The 17,582-nt window shown below is 48.7% G+C and overlaps 1 protein-coding gene across 1 annotated transcript; it reads right to left on the bottom strand.

Moving 5' to 3' along the window:
* Nucleotides 1–368: 368 nt before the first annotated feature.
* ETV3 (ETS variant transcription factor 3) lies at nt 369–14,551 on the bottom strand. The gene is made up of 5 exons (XM_074938689.1): nt 14,407–14,551; nt 12,037–12,099; nt 10,709–10,946; nt 8,078–8,193; nt 369–5,220 (listed from the first exon to the last, which is right to left on the bottom strand). Exons 2-5 carry the CDS (start codon nt 12,080–12,082, stop codon nt 4,019–4,021), a joined length of 1,602 nt encoding a protein of 533 aa, XP_074794790.1. The 5' UTR covers nt 12,083–12,099; nt 14,407–14,551; the 3' UTR covers nt 369–4,018.
* Between the last annotated feature and the right edge of the window lie 3,031 nt (nt 14,552–17,582).

Here is a 17,582-nt window from a genome sequence, read left to right as displayed (position 1 = left end):
GAAGTGCTATAGAACAGCTAGGCCTCAGAATGCAGAGTTCGGTCTTGTGGTTAAAGCAATCGACTTGGAAGATCTGGATTCAGTTTTCAGTTCTGCTGAGGACTTCTTGCAAGACAACAGTTGAATCACTTAATCTATTTGTTTCCCAACTTGTAAAAGGTGGATGATTCTTCCCCATCTCTCACCATGTATGTGAGCACCCATGCATTAGCGTGTCGGAGGCATGAGGATACTCCGCTAATGGGTACCATATAGACAGACAATCTGGCAAAGCACAAATAAACTAAAAAAACCTTGTTGACTTATTTAAAAGGTTTATTTAACTTTTTAATTTGAGGTAAAATACTTTTTTTCTTTCAACTTCCATAACAAAATACAGAGCTATCAGATACCCCTGGAAAAAAATATGTATATTACACATATATTTCTATAACATTACATCATATATATATATAATATATATATGCAAACTTTTTTGAAGACTTTATAGAAAGTGGGACAGCTAAAGGCACTGCACAATGGAGTATTTAAAGACTACTTTACATTTTTATGTACATATACACACACTTAATTCTGCTTTCAGTGGACAGATAGCTCAAGCTAACAGAGTCAGATGTGTATGCATCCATACTAATCCCTGCTGAATCAACTCTAATAAAGTCAAAGAACATGCCTCGCGAAAAGTGAATTTTTTTAAAAAAAACAACTTTCTATCAGTAAATACTTTTTCTCCTTAAAAACACTCTAAAATTTAACAGGTTTTTTTTTAAACAAACAATCTGATTAAAAATATTTCAAACCAAGAGAAGAAATCCTTTTTAAAACCCACCAGGAACCATAAGAGGAAAAAAAAAGAACAAAGTTACTTTAAAAAATAAACACATAATTATAGAATAAATAAAAAAAACAAGACAACCAAGCAATGGGTTTAACCTGTCTTGTAGATGAAGACAGTGACAGTTTGTCACTAGGGTTTTAATGCTTCTAGAGGAGGCTGTTCCTTTCTCTTCACCCACACACTACTGTAGAGAGGTTAAATTCCCTATGTGGAGTGGGGCAGTATTAGCCAAATACCACCCCCAGCTAGTATAGCTTTGCAAAATCCAACTCACCCTTCCCTGGGGGATGTGAGGAATAATTTTCATTATTGAGCAGACTGACCCCAGGGCTTGACAATTTTGCAACACTATGGGGAGATGCTTGGCTAACATTCCCAACCCCACGCTTTGCCCTGACAATTCTCTCCCACAAGCCTCAGATTACTGCTGGTTGTCTCATTAAAGTTCCTTTCCTACAGATTCTCTATGGCTAAACAAAGCAAAAATGGTTTAAAACATTAACATGCTCTTGATTAGTTAATACAGGTGGACGCTGAGATTTCAACCATTTAAACTTTAAAAGTTTAAATATTTGGCACACTGGAATATATATATATTTTATTTAAAATGTATTTATAAGCTTCCTCCTTTAAGCTGCTGCTAGGCAATGTTAAGTCTGGTCAGGAGGAACACCTCTGCAAAAAGGTGCCTTCCTGAGCCAGCTGGGGAACAGGGTAACGCTGCCTAATGGGCTTTGCCGCCCCCTTCTCCAAAGCTGAATACATCACGCCAACGCTGATGTACCCAGCGTTCACTGGTCCATTGTCCTGAGAACCTGAGTCCTTTATCCCTGAACTTGGAGATCCCAGTTTGCAGTGCAATGACAATCGACCCTCCCACCCCCAACCCAAACCGATTGCAAACTTTTAAAGCCAAATGACATTTTAAATGTAGTTTTAACTTTCATTTGGAAAAAGAAGCGCGAAACAGGTGATTTTATTCCCCCCTCAAATGGGAGCAGCATCCATTGATTCTGGCACTTGGGTATGACGGGGCTGAAGATATGCATTACTGATTCGAAAGGCCTCGCGTTTTTATTCCTGAGTTCATACTGACATCTGCTGGCCCACTCTTCGGGAAAGGGATGTTCCGAAAGCCGGGGATGCCTTTCCCTTTCCCCCCGTGCTCAGTTCCAAATTTGGAGGTAAACCTAGATGCTAGAAAGGCAACCCTGTGGGGTAATGGTTACTGCCAAGAACTGGGAGCTAGGAAGTCCGTGGATTCTAAACCACAGCTGAACCAGCCACCCCGCACAGATCGGGCAGCTGGGAGCGAAGCGGGAACTGCACCACGGCACAGATGCTGCAACGAAGCGGAGCTGCCCCAGTAAAGAGATCACAACCCCTTCCCCGCCCCCTGATTTACACACATTTCTGCCAGTGCCTCTCAGGCAGCAGTTACCAAGCAGAGCAGTTCGTCTAAGAATGCTCCTTGTACTATGTACACTACTTCGCTTAGGCAGGGCCTTCTGGCCAGGTTTTCAACTCACTGGCTCCAAGCTGAGCAGGCAAACTGCCCTCTTAACCATGTAGACCAGGTTTATATTTGTCTAATAGCGTATGCAAGTAATACTCTGCTCACACATACTGGCCCTGCCCCTCACAAAAGTTGCTAAGCTCTCTATTAAAGTAGCTTGCCTGCTCAAAACTGTTTTCCTAGACTTGCATGAAAAAACGACAACACTGTAGATACGACTTTATCCCTGCCGAGATCAATCGTTCAAGTTCCTTTCAAGGAATCATTAGAAATTAGTCCCAATGCAACAGGAAAGAATCACATTCCTCGGTGTAATCTGAAGCCCAGGCCAATTAGTCTAATGAGAAACATAGCTATCCAGGGAACCAGCAGTTTTATCGCAAATAATGTGGCAAGATTTACAAAGCAAGGTCTGAGTAGCCACCACCACCACTCACCAAACTGCTGTCATGCTCTATAGCACCAGCTTGCCCTCTAAAATTCACCTCTGAACTTTTCTTGCCCCCACCGGAACATTGTCTTCAATGCCGCCCTGCCCTGTTCCTCTCCCTGTCCCTCCGCGCAATCCTTTATATCCACACCCATCGCAGTCAATCTAAACAACGTTTTCCTCCCAATGGTATTAAAGGTGAGACAGACCCCAATACCAAATGGAAACCCAACCTCGGTCAGCTGTAATACAAGCTTCTTCTGTCAACAGACCCTGATCACATAAAGTGTATCTATGTACTTAAGGCATGACTCAAAGTGATAGGGGAACCAAACAATAAAGGGAGTAGATTTAACAAAGCTCTCATTCCTTTTCCATGAACTCATCACAATCAAATTAGAGGGTTAATCTTCCAAGCACTTCCCCACCCCACCCATTCTATTAGAAAGAAGAAGAAAAAACCTAGGTACATTTTAATGCATTCTATTAAAGGCATTAGGTTATTTTTCCCACTCCACTACTCCCTTCCCTGAAAGATTTTACAATTGCTCATGGCTTTTTCAATATTTCAAGAAGGCTGAAAGAACGACCATCGCGTCTTCAAGTCCTAATGAGAGTTGTTTGTCAGACATACAGCTTGACTCAAAAAGCACTGACTACTGCGTTTTCAGCAGCTTCCTCCTACTGATGCCAAGCTGGTTTGGTTTTTTGTGTTTGTCTTCCTGCAATCTCTGTTTCAATTTAAAGACAGTGCAACACTCCCGTCCGCCAAACCCGCTGAAAAGAGCAACAGCTCGTGACGCCGACCAAAAAAAAAAATAAAATAAAAATAAAGAATAGCATCGCCGATTGAACTGTTTCGGAAATCTTTTTCCACTGCCGCACCCGACGCCATAAAAAGAAACTATATTCAGATTCCTGCTTCTATAAATACTAGAGAATATAAAGTAGATTATGTCTGGAGTTCATAAGCCTCGCTGGAGACTGTGGCTTGGTCTTTCTGGAGTTTGCGCCAAGGTCTCAACCTCACGCACAGAAGAGGTTAGCGCCTCCCTCTCCTAACCAGGACAAGCAGAGTCTCACCTGCGATTCAACAAATTAAAACAAAACAAAAAACCAAAGTCCTAGTCCCTAGAATTATCAAACCATTCTAGTCCCCCGCCCCCTCTGCAATGTTGCTACATAAATACATGGATTCTAGTACAAATGGACTGTAGCGCTTTCCAGTTAGCTCCTAGGTGTCCGATGCAGCTGTGGCTGTCACTGCCTTGGGTGGCGGGACAAGATGTGAGGCACCCAACACACCGTTCCAGTGCAGCTTCCCGTTCTGGTGCTCCTCTGGGGCTTCAGCCTGCCGGTCACCGTTCCAACGACGTTTTAGACGCAGTTTTGGTGGCATCAGGGCATCCTCTCTCTTTTCCTGCACCCCGGTGTCTCCCACTGGCTCTCTGGATGGCTTCTCTCCACCTCCTTCCCCTTGCCCCTGGGATTCTTCAGTGGGGAAGTTTATTCGGGTAGGTGCTGGTGGCACTGAGGGCCAGGACGGGGCAGCTGGCCTGGCAAATACAGCACCTCTCTCTCCTTCCAGGCTGGTGTTTGGCATTACCATGCCAGGCCCTTCCTCCTCCTCCTCCTCACTTTTGTCCTTCCCTTTGGCTGGTGGCTCTTCACTCTCAAGCTCCTTGTCCACTATGGGCTCAACCTTAACCCTGGGTGAAGCCGGAGCTAGCTGGGAGGCAGTCACCTCTTCAGAGCTTTCCAGTCTCTCTCTGTTCTTACGCCCCACAGGTGGAGGCTGAAGCTTGATCGGGAACTGGGGCTGCTCTTCGGGATGCATCTGGCACTGTAGTGGTGGGACCATGAGCCCCGGATAGCGGGGGAAAGTCCGCGGGCTCAGGTGGTAGTTGAAGACCGAGCAGGCTTGTGAATGCAGGTAGTGTTTCATTTCCTCAGGGTTGAAAGAGAAGCAGCTGCTACCTGTGAAGGGGCTGAGACCTGGCGAGGGGCTGTAGGAGAAGAGGGTCGGAGTCAGAGACAACGCAGGCGAGATTGGGACATTTAAGACCCCACCTCGCCCTGGAAGAGGGGACACGGCAAAAGGACTGTGAGGATCCGGGTAGATCCCAGGCCTCGTGAAGAGAGGCAGCATGATCTCCGGCTTGCGCTTCTGATTATTGATGCTCCCAGCACCCACTGCATTCCGAGAAGCCATGAGATCCACGCCACGCCGCCAGTCTGAGGAGACATCCTCCAACTCCGGCACATCAGGCTTCCTGTCACCGCTGTCGTTCAGAGGCTCCTGGCTGGATGGTCCCAGGGATCCACTGGAGAACCGGCTGGGCTGGGCGTCCTCGGTGGGAGAGTGGCTGTCCAAGGGTGGGAAATGGAAGCGGGACGAAGCGGTGGGGACGGGTGGGGCACTCTGTGGGACGACACCTGGTGCAAGGGAGAGAATGAGAAAGGAATGTTAGGAACCCACGTGGCCAGGGAGGAAAGTGTCACGAGTAAGAGCTTCATGCCTGGGGCTGTACCTGGAGATGCTTAAAAAGTAACACAAAAGTACCACATATTCTCTGCAGTGTAATAGGTGATTGGCTAGAAGCAGCCTTAGAAACCTGCTCTCTATTCCCCTCATCTCCCTGCCAAATACCTCAATCACCTCTGCCCACCTCAAAATCTTGCCACCCTTGGAGGTGAATCGTCTCCTTTGGTGCCTGAAGCATCCTTCCTGCCCCTCTCAGCTTGAGAGAGAGACAAGGTGGGTGAGGTAATATCGTTTATTGGACCAACTTCTGCCGGTGAGACACAAGTTTTGCAGCTTACACAGAGCTCTTCTTCGGGTTCTCAGCACTGCCAACTAATCGGTGATTTTCAGATCCAAACATGTTTCCCCTGCCCCTTCTGTCTCTCTCGAGGTCTCCTTCTCTCTCCTGTTTAATTGAGAGGCTTTTTGAGGAGGCAGTGTGCATGACAGACGTTATGCAATACAGCTTTATTGAAGCCACTACACACACTGCTGATAAAGCTCCAATTCTCACCATGGAACTTCAAAACCCACCCATTTGTGCTTTTCCAGAATGGAAGAGATTTGATCTCAGACAACTTCCCCAGTAATATTGCTACTCAAACAGGTCCCTTGTGCGCACTGTTTCAGACACTCCCATCTGAAGGCTTGAGAAGACCCTTGTGCTTAATATTTACTATTGCTAACAGAAGCCTGATTAATGCAGTTTTGTGCCTGCTCTCACCTTAGACACAGAGACCCAAGCACCTCTACCCAATGAAGTGCACACAACAGAGAGGAAAGAGGAGAAATCAGATTCCAGTGCCCCAAACAGGTTTAATATCCCAACCCCCACCCCCAGCCAGGAGGAAAGAAAACAGGTTGTAATTAGACAGATGCATTCCAATTCTTCAAATTTTTTTTTTTTTTTTTTTTTTAAATGCATGCCCCAGGGACAGGAGGGAGTGTCGGCAAACAGGAGCAGTAGTGAGCAATGTTGCGGTGGAACTGCTCAGACTTGTTGCTGTAGTAATTATAGATCTGCAGTGCAGCTTCACACTACATTTTATATCCCTCATGCTTGGGTTCAGAGCACCTGGAAAATACATTTCTCCCCTACATACAACTCTTCTCACATGGGGGAAGCAACTCTACTCCATTGCCTCCTACCCCTAGGGGGGATGCTTTCTGAACGGACAGGCTCTTTGAAACCACAGTTCTGGACTTTCACGGTGGAGGCTGCCCAGTGCGATTTTAGAGTCAAATGATGAGTTAGATGCACAGTAGTTGCACTGCCAGGATCTATCTAGGTATTTATGAAGTGTCCCAGTCATCACGGTAGCTAAGCACAAAGTACAACAGTAAGGTTAACAAACATCCCTCTCAGACTATCATCCCCGGGCTTGAATAGCTGCCATCACTCAGTCTCCACAAACACTATTCCCCTTTCCTTTGTTAGGTTGATCTTCAGCCGTTCACCAGGCCCTCTTGATGAGGTGAGCCCTGCATGGCGCTCTGAACATGGCCAGGCGAGGGTCCTTTCTGATCCACCTCCTTGCAGCATTGAGTTCTGCAGTTTAGGCCCCAAACATAATGGCTCCCAGAAGCGTCCCACTGATCATGTTCAACATGATCCGCCCTGGTGAGAGTGGGGGCTGTTTAGATATGCAGATGCCATTCTACACCCACCAATGGTGCACACATCCTTCAACATTAGAATGTATTCTTTCCTGGGGTTGTGTGCTCCCTATGATTCCAGGGTTAGCCCTCAATCATATGAAGCAGGTCATGGGATCTTAGATTCCACCGCACAACCCACCAGAGTGGAACTCAAGATGGATGGACCCTCTGACAGCATAACTGCAGCATTACTGGTGTGGAACTTATACTCAGGAATGACTGACTCAACGACAAGAGACTCAATGCCCCGAACATCCTAATGGCCAACACCGATGCTTCCTGTCTAAGCACCTTGTGGCTACCCTGTTAAACCATTGTGGATTTGGGTCACCACAAGAGTTCAGGAGTTCCCATGACTCACAAGCCAGTCAAAACTCACCACTGAAAGCTGCTCTGATCTGCACTTGCTGGTAAATTCCCCTGAAAGCCAGAGCAATTTAGCCAAGAATTGTTCTGCTTGACATAAAAGGGGCAGGAACACAGCAATCAAAGGCTGCTGTCAGCATAAGAGCTGGTTTAACTGCTCTTCAGTAGAGCAGGGAGCTTTTTATCGCTGTCTTTAGGCTGTGAACATTTTGATAACATTTACATGTACCCAGTCCCGGAGACCTCTGGACATCGTAACAGGAAAGGTCACATTTATACGGCACCATAAACATACAGGGTGCTTTGCAAGCACGTAGGACAAGGTCCCTGCGATAGAACCGAAACCCTCTACTATCAGAAGGACAAGACACTCAAATAAAACTGCAAGCGAACTGCAAACCCCCAACAACCAATAAAGACAACCAAACAAGCAAGCTTACATAGAAAGCCTGTATGCCTCAGGCTTGCCTTGAAGGCTGCCATGAAAGGGCAAACAGAGGGGAAGTGCACTCCAGTTTAAGTATCATCATAGTACTGACATTCCCACCATATTAGCTCTGATTGCTTGGGAGACGCCAGCCTGGACAAATTAGAGATTGTGGAAGGAATCTCTGCAGATCGCTGGGTGTGATTTTACCTGCCTCCCTGCACTACAGGCATGTCACAGCATAAGCTCAGCATTCCATATGCTGCCAATCAACGCACATTGATTAGGATTTGATAGGAACCCCATTTCCAGCTTACCATTGGGCCGTATGTTAATAAATGGATAGTTAGGCATCACCAGCTTGTTGAAGTTGAACTTGTAGGTAAACCTTTTGCCTTTTGTCTTGTGAAGAATCCTCTTGTTATAATAATATCTGTCAAAGAAAAAATTAAAAAATTATCAAGAGCTCTGCCAGTCAGATGCAATACAGCTTAATGTCTATTGCTTAAGCCACTCTAAGGCCTGCCTTCCTTCTACTATGTCCAAGTTTCAACTGTCTACAAAGAAATAAAGCTACTCAGAGAAGAAGAGTAAAATTAAGCACATGAAAATTGAGGCTGTTGTCAGGAAAAGTTTCCAAAGAATAATTCCTAGCTCGTCTATAGCTCTTTTCAGCCATTGGTCTCAAAGCACTTTGTGAAGGTTAGTATCATTATCCGCTTTTTACAGATGAGGAAACAGACAAAGTGACTTGCCCAAGGTCACCCAGCAGGCTAGTGGCAGAGCTGGGAATAAAACCATAGATCCCACTGCAGTGCTCTCTCTACTAGGCCTCCCAAACAGTGAGATCAGTGACGCTGCCTCCCAACATAGGGCTTCCTAGACTGTGGTTTCCAGAGGACTTGCTGGCAGCCCAGAGAGCTGGCCGGGCACATGGTATTGGCTGTCATTTCCAACAGCTAAATTCCATTAAAGATAGCTAAGTATGTTACTTTTCTGTGGCTACTACTCCACGTAAGCAGTAGCAGTAGTTGGAGTTGCCACAGGGATGTTAAAGGACTGAGAATGGGAAGGAACGTGTCCGTAAGAGAGTCTGCATTCCAGTAAAGCTCACATTCTGAAAGCATCTGGGAGTGTGATTCGCAGGTGGCATAGCCATGCGCTAGCTCACCTCAAGGTAGCACGCTAAAGCTTGTAGCATAGCCACGGTAGCGGCGATCGACTGTGGGTTAGCCAAGCCAAGCCAAGCTCGCCCCTACGGGGTTAAGTGGGTTTGCACTCAGAACTGCTGTCTGGGCTACCATGGCTACATGACTGTTTTTAGCATGCTAGCTCGAGGAGAGCTAGTGCATGGCAACGCAAACTGGGCATCAAAATCCTAGCTCATAGCATAGACTTAACCAGTACACCAAAATACTACACACGATTCACCCCCACACCCCTTGCTATTTAAAATCTTGGTTGTTGGCACTTCATGTTTGCACAGACGGCAAGAAATCAAGCGGCTGGAGTACAGGGAGGGAGTGGGAAGACAAAGGTTTCCTACTTTAGGTGGCTGCTTGTGCCAGCACTGCTGATTAATCTCACTTCAGTGAAGTTCTGAGTGTGATCGAGGAACCAAGGCATGGCTGGATCAGGCAGGTGGAGTTTTTTCCACTCCCATACATCAATTGCAGCGTTGGTGTTATTCAATTTATTGTTTCCTTCCTGTTCCATTATGTGTCTGTTTTGTTTGCTGCCTTGTTTATCTTTGCCTGCCCTGCCCAGGAGGGATCAGAGGGCACATGACAGCGAGGCCCATATTATTAGCAAGGTTGGTAACACTGCAACTTCTCAGAATGGAGCCCAGTGTCATTTTTATAATGACAGCTCTGCCCAGGCTACATCTCCCCAGCCAACAGGCCTGGGCCCATTTCGAGGTGCCTCCCCCTTCAAACAACACAGCAGAGATTGAAAAGCTCTTGAAGGGGGTAAATAAAACTGGTATGTGTTCTGGTGAAGGTTACACAGCGGGAAAGATTTCAAGAACTAGGATGGACGTTGGCAAGGAGAAAAGGTAACAGAACTTTACGAATAGATCCAGAAGCGCATAGTAAAAACTGATCAACCCCCGTCACCCTGCCCACCACCACCACCACACGACAGTATTGGCCATATACTACCCTCTGTCTGATGCACACTCCTGTGATGTCAGCAGCTCTTAGCAGGTTAGGGCTGAACTCTAATGCAGCGCAGCTGAATGTACTGCTGCAGCAGGTGCAGAACACTACTGATGGAGGCCAAGAATTATTATTTGTATTATTGTAGCACCTAGGGGTCCGAGTCATAGACCAGGATCCCCCTGCATTGTGACTCTTGTTTATAGATACAACCACCAGGATAAAGATAAGGGAAATACAACTGTTGTAAAACAACTCATTGCGGGATCAAGAAGGAACCTTAATCCCATGTCTTCACCCTCTAATTCTGTACAAGTAGGAACTGGTCTTAAACAAGGGAGTTGCTTTCTTGGAAATTTTATCACTGATGGAATACTGCTTTCCTGCAACACATATATTACTCAAGCAGGCATCAGAACCGGAGGAAGAGAAGAGACAGGAAAGCTCCCAAGTAGTAAATTCCTGATTACAATGATCTTCAAGTTATAAATGCAAATTTATGTCATTACACCCCACAGTCAGGTAGAGGACAAATCTGCTGTTATGTCACAACCCTCTGGCAACCTTGTGGTCATTTCCTCCCCATGTCTGTCTAACCTTTTCCAAATACAACTGTATCAACCACCCAGATGGTCCCATAATTCTCCAAAGTTTAGGGGCAATTGACTCAATTTCCATGATCAACTTTGTACATGAATCAGCCACATCTTCTAGCTATCCTTCCCTGTCAACCCCATTCTGAATATTTCACCCTCATCAACAATTGTTTTCAAGGATCCTTCCATTCACCTGAGGGCCCGGCTCAGCTTGTCGTAGTTCATTTGTGGTTTGCATTTCCTCCTGCCCCACAGACGTGCCACTTCATCTGGATCCTTGATCACAAACTCCCCATACTCGCCCTGCTGCCAAGCAATGACATGGCGGAATTCCTCCTTCTGCAGCAGCTCCAGGATAAAGTGCCAGAGCTGGATCTGACGGGAGCCAGGGCTCGATTCAGTTTTGTATGCCCACTCTGGGAAGTGATAGCCTGGAAGAGAACCCAAAGCAACAGAGTGAAATAATTAAAAGCCATTAAAACAAAAAAACACATAGCAAACTGGAGCTAGGAACAGAGCTCAGCAAGTGTAAGGTCTTTGAAGCAGTGGCTGCCTTTCACTGCATCTAGCAGAATGGTGCTGTGATTTTGGTTACTGTCTCTAGTATAAATAATAGGACTCGAACTCAAGGGTCCTGTCCACCAGTTCCCTTGCTGTAACTATACTGCCTCCCTAGAGTGGAAAATGTGAAAAATCAACATTGTGAAACCAAACAGAAGACCTAAAGATAAAAAAGACATTATAAGAACCAGAAAGAATGAAAAGGGATCTTTACACACCAGACATCTTGGCCACATTTTTAAACGTAGGTGTCTAAAATCAGGCACCTAAATCCATATTTAGGCATCTAAACGAGAGGCCTGATTTTTAAGAGGTTCTGAGCACCCACAATTTTCATCAAATCCAGTCAGCTCCCCAGCCTCTAAGAGAAAATCTTAGTTTACACCACTTTCAGCCATGCTGACAGATGCTTATGAATGACTGTCAAGTTTAGCTGTGCCAGAACAGTTTTCCAGCATAACTATTGTTGTCACAAACCCTGATGCAAAACATCTAGAGGAAAATGTATTCAAGTCTTAACCCAGTTACTGCTCTGCGTGATTCCAAATCCAAAACTCACAGGACATCAGACTTCACCTATAATATCAAACAACTCTGTAATTAGGTTCGCAAAAAGAAAAGGAGTACTTGTGGCATCTTAGAGACTAACAAATTTATTTGAGCATAAGATGCATCTGATGAAGTGAGCTGTAGCTCACGAAAGCTTATTCTCAAATAAATTTGTTAGTCTCTAAGGTGCCACAAGTACTCCTTTTCTTGTTGCAAATACAGACTAACACGGCTGCTACTCTGAAACCTGTAATTAGGTTAACGTTGATGGCCTGATCCCCATGCACATACAGCTCTGACAAAGGGGTCTTTACAATGTCAGAACCACGTACAGGGTTCTCAGTGTAAATAAGAATCAGGCTTTTAAGAGTTCTCATTGTGCAGCATCTCACATTATATACACTTCCTTACCTCCTGCTCCTTCTGGCTTATCCACAATGCTGCAGCCTGCTTTCATTTTCTCCCTCCTGCTGACTGTGAAATAAAAGGAAATAAGCAACAACTTTATCAATATGCAATTATTACCCACAGGACTTTGAATCTTTTTCCTTCCTGTATAAAGCTCCTTTAGACAAAGTAGCCACCCCCAACCGATAATACTCCCAACTCCAAGAGATGGTACTCAGGATTTCACTGCTATTAGCAGCCGTAATTACTAGTACCTGACTTAAAACCACAACATGTAAACACAGAATTTAATATCTGCTTCCCTCCTGACCTGCCATTGAAATGTAAAAAAGAAACACTTCAGCAAGACGGGACCATGAGACAGACAAAACAAGCCAAACAGTTTGTCTTCTGTTACTAGACAGGCCTGAGTGCCAAAATACACAAGCTCCTGAGCTCACCCAGATGTACCAGCGAGAGGGGAAAAATATCCAAACATCTGAATGCCACTCAAGAACGGACATCTGATTTTGATTTTTTTAGGTCAATTAACCCTGTGTTAAGAACTACCTGCATGTGCTTTGCCTGATCACACAAAGCGAAGCCAAGATATAAGCATGTTCCCAAGAATATTCTGAGTTACAGGAAGTAAACACATAAGATCCTTCTACCCATGGCGTTATTCAAGCAGAGACATCAAAAAGCACTGCAGTTGTCCAGTCGTGGGGGTGGAGGGGCGGGGGGGTGAAGAGGGGGAAGGGGGGAGAGAGACAGAGAGAGAGAATGTGCACCTCTATGCAAGTTGAAAGATAAGTGGGGGCCAGAACTAGCCCTAGATCTGTCTACACAGTCCCTTGTGAACAGTATCCATCACCAAGACTGTGGAAACTAAATCCAGTTTAAACCTTGTTTCAGCTCGGAAATGGGTCTGTCAGCAGGTGCTTATGATCAGCCCTTCTTAGGGATGACTGAACATTTGGTTAAAGATTTATACTTCCTCAATGAAGTTTCCTGTTAAGGTCTATGTTTACAAATGGTAAAGCTAAGGAAAGTAGGGGAATGGAGGTAGGTGAGAATAGTGTGTTGCCCTCTAAAAAATGAATAATCAGTAGGTTTCTTTTTTCTACAATACGTTGGTTTTTTAAAACATTGTTCCCTATAGTTTAAATTTCCAGCAGGGTAAATAATGATTGGAATTGGCAGGGTTACAGAATTCATCAGTATTTAATTTATGAGCATAACCCTGTTTGCTGGGGGTTATTATGGGTGCAACACCATTTGGGGGGGAGGAATCCTATATCCTAACAGTTGAACAACAACGTTTAATTTCTTTGGAACCTTCCTTTGGGGACCTCAAAACATTTATATTAATGCACCCAAGCCTCCCCACCACCACCGTGGGTGGGGCAGGACAATTTAAAGTAGGTTTCCTTCTTCCCCCCCACCCCAGTGTTTAAACACTCAAGTTATAGGGAGTCAGTCATTAATGAGACAAAACCAAGAGCCCTAACAAACCAGGATTAGAGCAGGCAATTTCTCCTAACAGAGCAGGAGCTGATAAGGGCCAATAAATGGATTAACCAGCCCAGCACTAACAATACTCCCCCCCCAGACCCCAGCACCCTTCTCCTCAAGCTCACCACACCCCTCTCCCCAGGCAAGCGCCTTTGATGGGCCCACACCTTCCTTCTCCCTCATGCCCCTAGAAATTTCCAGCACCCTTCTCTTTGGTGGCTTGCCAAACCCCACCATAGCAAGCCACCCCAAAATACCCCCAGCCAGCTCCTTAGGGGCCCCCTTCAAAACTGACCTTGCCCCACAGCCCCCCAAATAACCCCACGAGCCCATCCCCGCCCAGAAACACAACCCCCCCCCCCCGTGGGCACCACAGACCTTCACCGCCCCCACTGCGCCCTTCCCCAGCCTCCCACCCCCCCTCTCTATCCCCAGAGAGCACCCCCGTCCTTCCTTATATAATATATATATATCCCCACTCCCCAGAAATCCTTCCCCGCGGAGCCTCAGCCCCCTCGTACCTCCAGAGACCCCCCCATCCCCTGCCCCTTAAATACGCCCCTCACCCCCCCTCCCATTAGCCCCAGGGACCCCCTCCGCTAAGGCCCAGGTATATTTCCCACCCCCGTCAACCCCAAGCCCCCTCCCCCACTGACCCGCAGCCCCTGAGACCCCGCCTCCCGCCCCCCATAAATACGGTATTCCCCTCCCCCCTGCCCCCCGTAAATACGGTATTCCCCCCCCCCCCCGGTCCCAGACCCCCCCGCCGCCGCCTAGGCCCGAGGAGCGGCTGAGGCGGCGGCCCAGGCTGGGGCCGGGAGGCGGCTCCGCGGCCGCCCGGGCGTCGGGGGAAGCGCGCCCCGCCCGCCCCGGCCTCACCTCAGTGCCCGGGCGGCGGCTCTGGGCGGCGGAGTCTGCGCCCGTCCGAGTGTCTGGCTCGCTCGCTCCTTCGCCTGCTGCCTCCCCCTCGCCACCCAGCCCAGCAGCCACCGGAACCGGAACCAGCGCCACCCACACGCTTCCGGGACTGGGCGCCCCCACGCGCTTCCGCCCCGCAGTGGCGTCACCGCGCACGCACCGGGCGCCACCTGCCCCGCCGTGCACGCACGCACGCACGCACACCCAACCCCCATCCGCCTACCTCTCCGACGAGTGCCCGGAGGGGGCAAACTACCCCAGAGAGCGAAGTGGGACCAGAAGGGGAGGGGGAGGAGAGAAGGGGAGAGGAATGGAGGAGGGTGAGAGGGGAGGGGGAGATAAGGGAGGGGGGATGGAAAGGGGAGGGAGACTAAAGGGGGGAAGGGTGGGGGAATATAGAGAGGGGATGGGGTGATAAGAGGAGGGGGGAATGGAGGAGGGTTAGAGGGGGAGGGGGACATAAGGGAGGGCGAAGGAGAATAAAGGGGGAGGGGAGGGGACTATAGAGAGGGGATGGGGTGATAAGAGGAGGGGGGAATGGAGGAGGGTTACAGGGGGAGGGGGACATAAGGGATAGGGAGGGAGAATAAAGGGGGGAGGAGAGGGGGAATATAGAGAGGGGATGGTGGTGACAAGGGAAGGGGGGAATGGAGCAGGGTTGGAGGGGGAGGGGAAGATGGGGGAGGGGAATCGAGATGGGTAATGGGGAGAGAGAAGGGATGGGAGGAAGGGGGTAGGGCAGGGGAATTTGGGGCGTGGGAGGGATGGGGTTGGGAGGGGCGGAGATAAAGGAGGGAGGTTTGGGGGTTGGGATGGGGAGGGAGGAGGAAGGGGTGAGTTGGGTGGGGGAAGGGAGGAGAAGTTGTGGGGTGGGGGCATTGGGGGGAAGGAGGGGTACTGAATACTCCAATAACACTCTCTGCAGAAGAGCTTTAATTTAGTATACGTTTTGGGGTTTTTTTTTCATGAATTCCCCCTGTGCTGGCGCCCCCAGTCCCAGCCTGGCCGCGTCACTCTGACAGAAGAAGGTTCGGAGCTGTTTTTCTCCAAACTGATTTGCCCAGCAGTGGAAAATGCAGAGAGACCTTTCCACTTACATTATTCCAATGCCCACTTTTCAAACTCTCCCCTCTGGGCCAAAGTCGGCACCAGTTTCCCGTCGCAGCACAGAGGCCGGCGTTGAGCCAAAGGGATGTTGTGCTGGCCCTGAAAGTAATCCCGGCATGTAACAGAACCTCATGTCTGTTCTGCGGGCTCTAATCCCAGCAATGCACTGGGACTATGACTCCTGGAGGGGCAGCAGGGTCTAGTAGCTAGGGAACCACCCTGGGACCCAGGTGACCTAGGTGCTATTCCCAGCCCTGCTGTGTGACCTTGGAGAAGACCCTTCCCCTCTGTCTTCCCTCCTAGCTTTTATCTGACTGGGGCACTTTGGAGCCCTCGCTCTGTGTCTGCAGATCTCAGCTGGACCCTCTCAGTGCTACTGCCACACAAATAACAGCAATGGAGGGCTCAGGTGAAGGCCCAGCTGGAGAGAACGTTAGGAAGATGTTGCACAGGGCAAGAGCCTCATGTTAGCAACAAGGTTATGGGGGGCAATGCTAGGGGGAGGCTGGGGTCTCCTTCCCCAGCATTCCCTGGTCGGGGGCGGGGGGGGGGAACAGGGATGAGAGCCTGCTAAGTCACCCTCCATGAACTATGCTATTTTTTATGGGGGAGGCATCTGTCCGACGCTTTCAGGGGGCTCTGTCCATGCACTGCACACGAGGGTCTTGGGGGGCAGCAGGGACCCAGCGTGGGGGACCCTCATTCACTGGGCTCAGGGAGCCTTTCCCTTAAAGGATCCAAGCGCACGTCCTTTCCACAATCCCCAGGAGGCCTTTCGCTGTCCAGAGGGCGGATGAAATGCACCCAGAGCCAGGGCAGGTACGAGGCACCACGACTTCCGCTACTCCAGGGCGCCTGGGATAGTCCCAGGGCATGCATGCCAGGGAACAAGCTGCGTGCGTGTCTCCCACGCTCGGGTAAGCGGCAGTAGTGCACCCTGGGCTGTTTGCAGCTGGGCTGGCATCCAGCACCCCAGCGAACCAATGCCAAGCCACTGAGTCAGGCTGCGCCTGCACCTTGCTCGGGCAGTGCTCGTGCCAGGCTGAAATAGACGGGCCAGGAAGGAGCGCACCGGGGAAAATACCTTTGGTATCGAAGCCCCAGGCATGGTTCCATGTTTGAAGACTGTAGCGTGGCCCCCAAATTCCAGCCCTTCCTCTCTGAGTGTAGAACTGGCACGTAAATCCGCTGAGAACTGGCACGTAAATCCGCTCATTCGTTTATGAGTTAATTCGTTTTTAATGAGCCCTTTAAGAAACTTAGCACGTTGAGCCAGACCACTGCTTTCATGGCCTGACAGGTCTTAATAATGGAGTGGTGTAACTGATACGTGCTCCCTGTTGCTACTATAATCTGGTCCTACTACCCTCTCCTCTCCCGTTTAGTCACCTGTTGCAATGTCCTGCTGCTTTGTGAATTCTCTGGAGCCGGGGCTGGCTCTTTGCTCTTTGTGCAATGGGGTTCGGAGGTGCCACTGCGCTACGGAGAACAATGACCACCACATAGGCCTTTCTCTGAAAGTCTCCCATCCAAACATTGACCCAACTCAACCCTGCTTAGTTTGCACGAGTCACTAGGTCATGGGCATGGGGAAATCCTGAGTATTGACTGACAGCCTGAATAGGTTTCTCTTTCCCGCCCCGCTTTCCAGGCCTGTGCTGCATGCACAATCGACCAGTTCAAACTGGAGGTACAAAGTGGACAGGTCTGCCCTAGCTGCCTTCAGCTGCCTTGAGATGAGCGGTCCGGGGAGTGTGTATTGACTCACTTCTCAGCCGACAGGAACTTTCTCTGTTTAGGCACCAGCCTGTCAATTATACGCCCATCCCTGTGGGGCCTGAGTGCTATGACCTGCAGTGATGAAGATCAAAGGTCCTGTCAGGGACAGGTTCCTCACCCATCCAGTCTGCACCTAGGGGTATGAACGGCTGCATTACATAGAGCCCCCGCCATGCCCTAGCATCCTACAGCTCACACCGAGTTAAGCCGTAGCTGCGAAGCGACACCGGTACACACGCAAGCCCAGCTCT

The sequence above is a fragment of the Natator depressus genome, chromosome 24, assembly GCF_965152275.1.
Source record: "Natator depressus isolate rNatDep1 chromosome 24, rNatDep2.hap1, whole genome shotgun sequence".
Lineage (NCBI taxonomy): Eukaryota > Metazoa > Chordata > Testudines > Cheloniidae > Natator > Natator depressus.
This window is presented reverse-complemented; position numbering and strand designations above follow the sequence as displayed.

Bases quoted from the DNA above. Each gene is read 5' to 3' on its own strand.
- ETV3 (XM_074938689.1), bottom strand. From the start codon at position 12,082: ATGAAAGCAGGCTGCAGCATTGTGGATAAGCCAGAAGGAGCAGGAG. The intron at 8,194-10,708 runs GTGAATGGAAGG...TTTCTTTGACAG, and splicing joins AAGCTGAGCCGGGCCCTCAG to ATATTATTATAACAAGAGGA. The intron at 5,221-8,077 runs GTAAGCTGGAAA...CCCTTGCACCAG, and splicing joins TATTAACATACGGCCCAATG to GTGTCGTCCCACAGAGTGCC.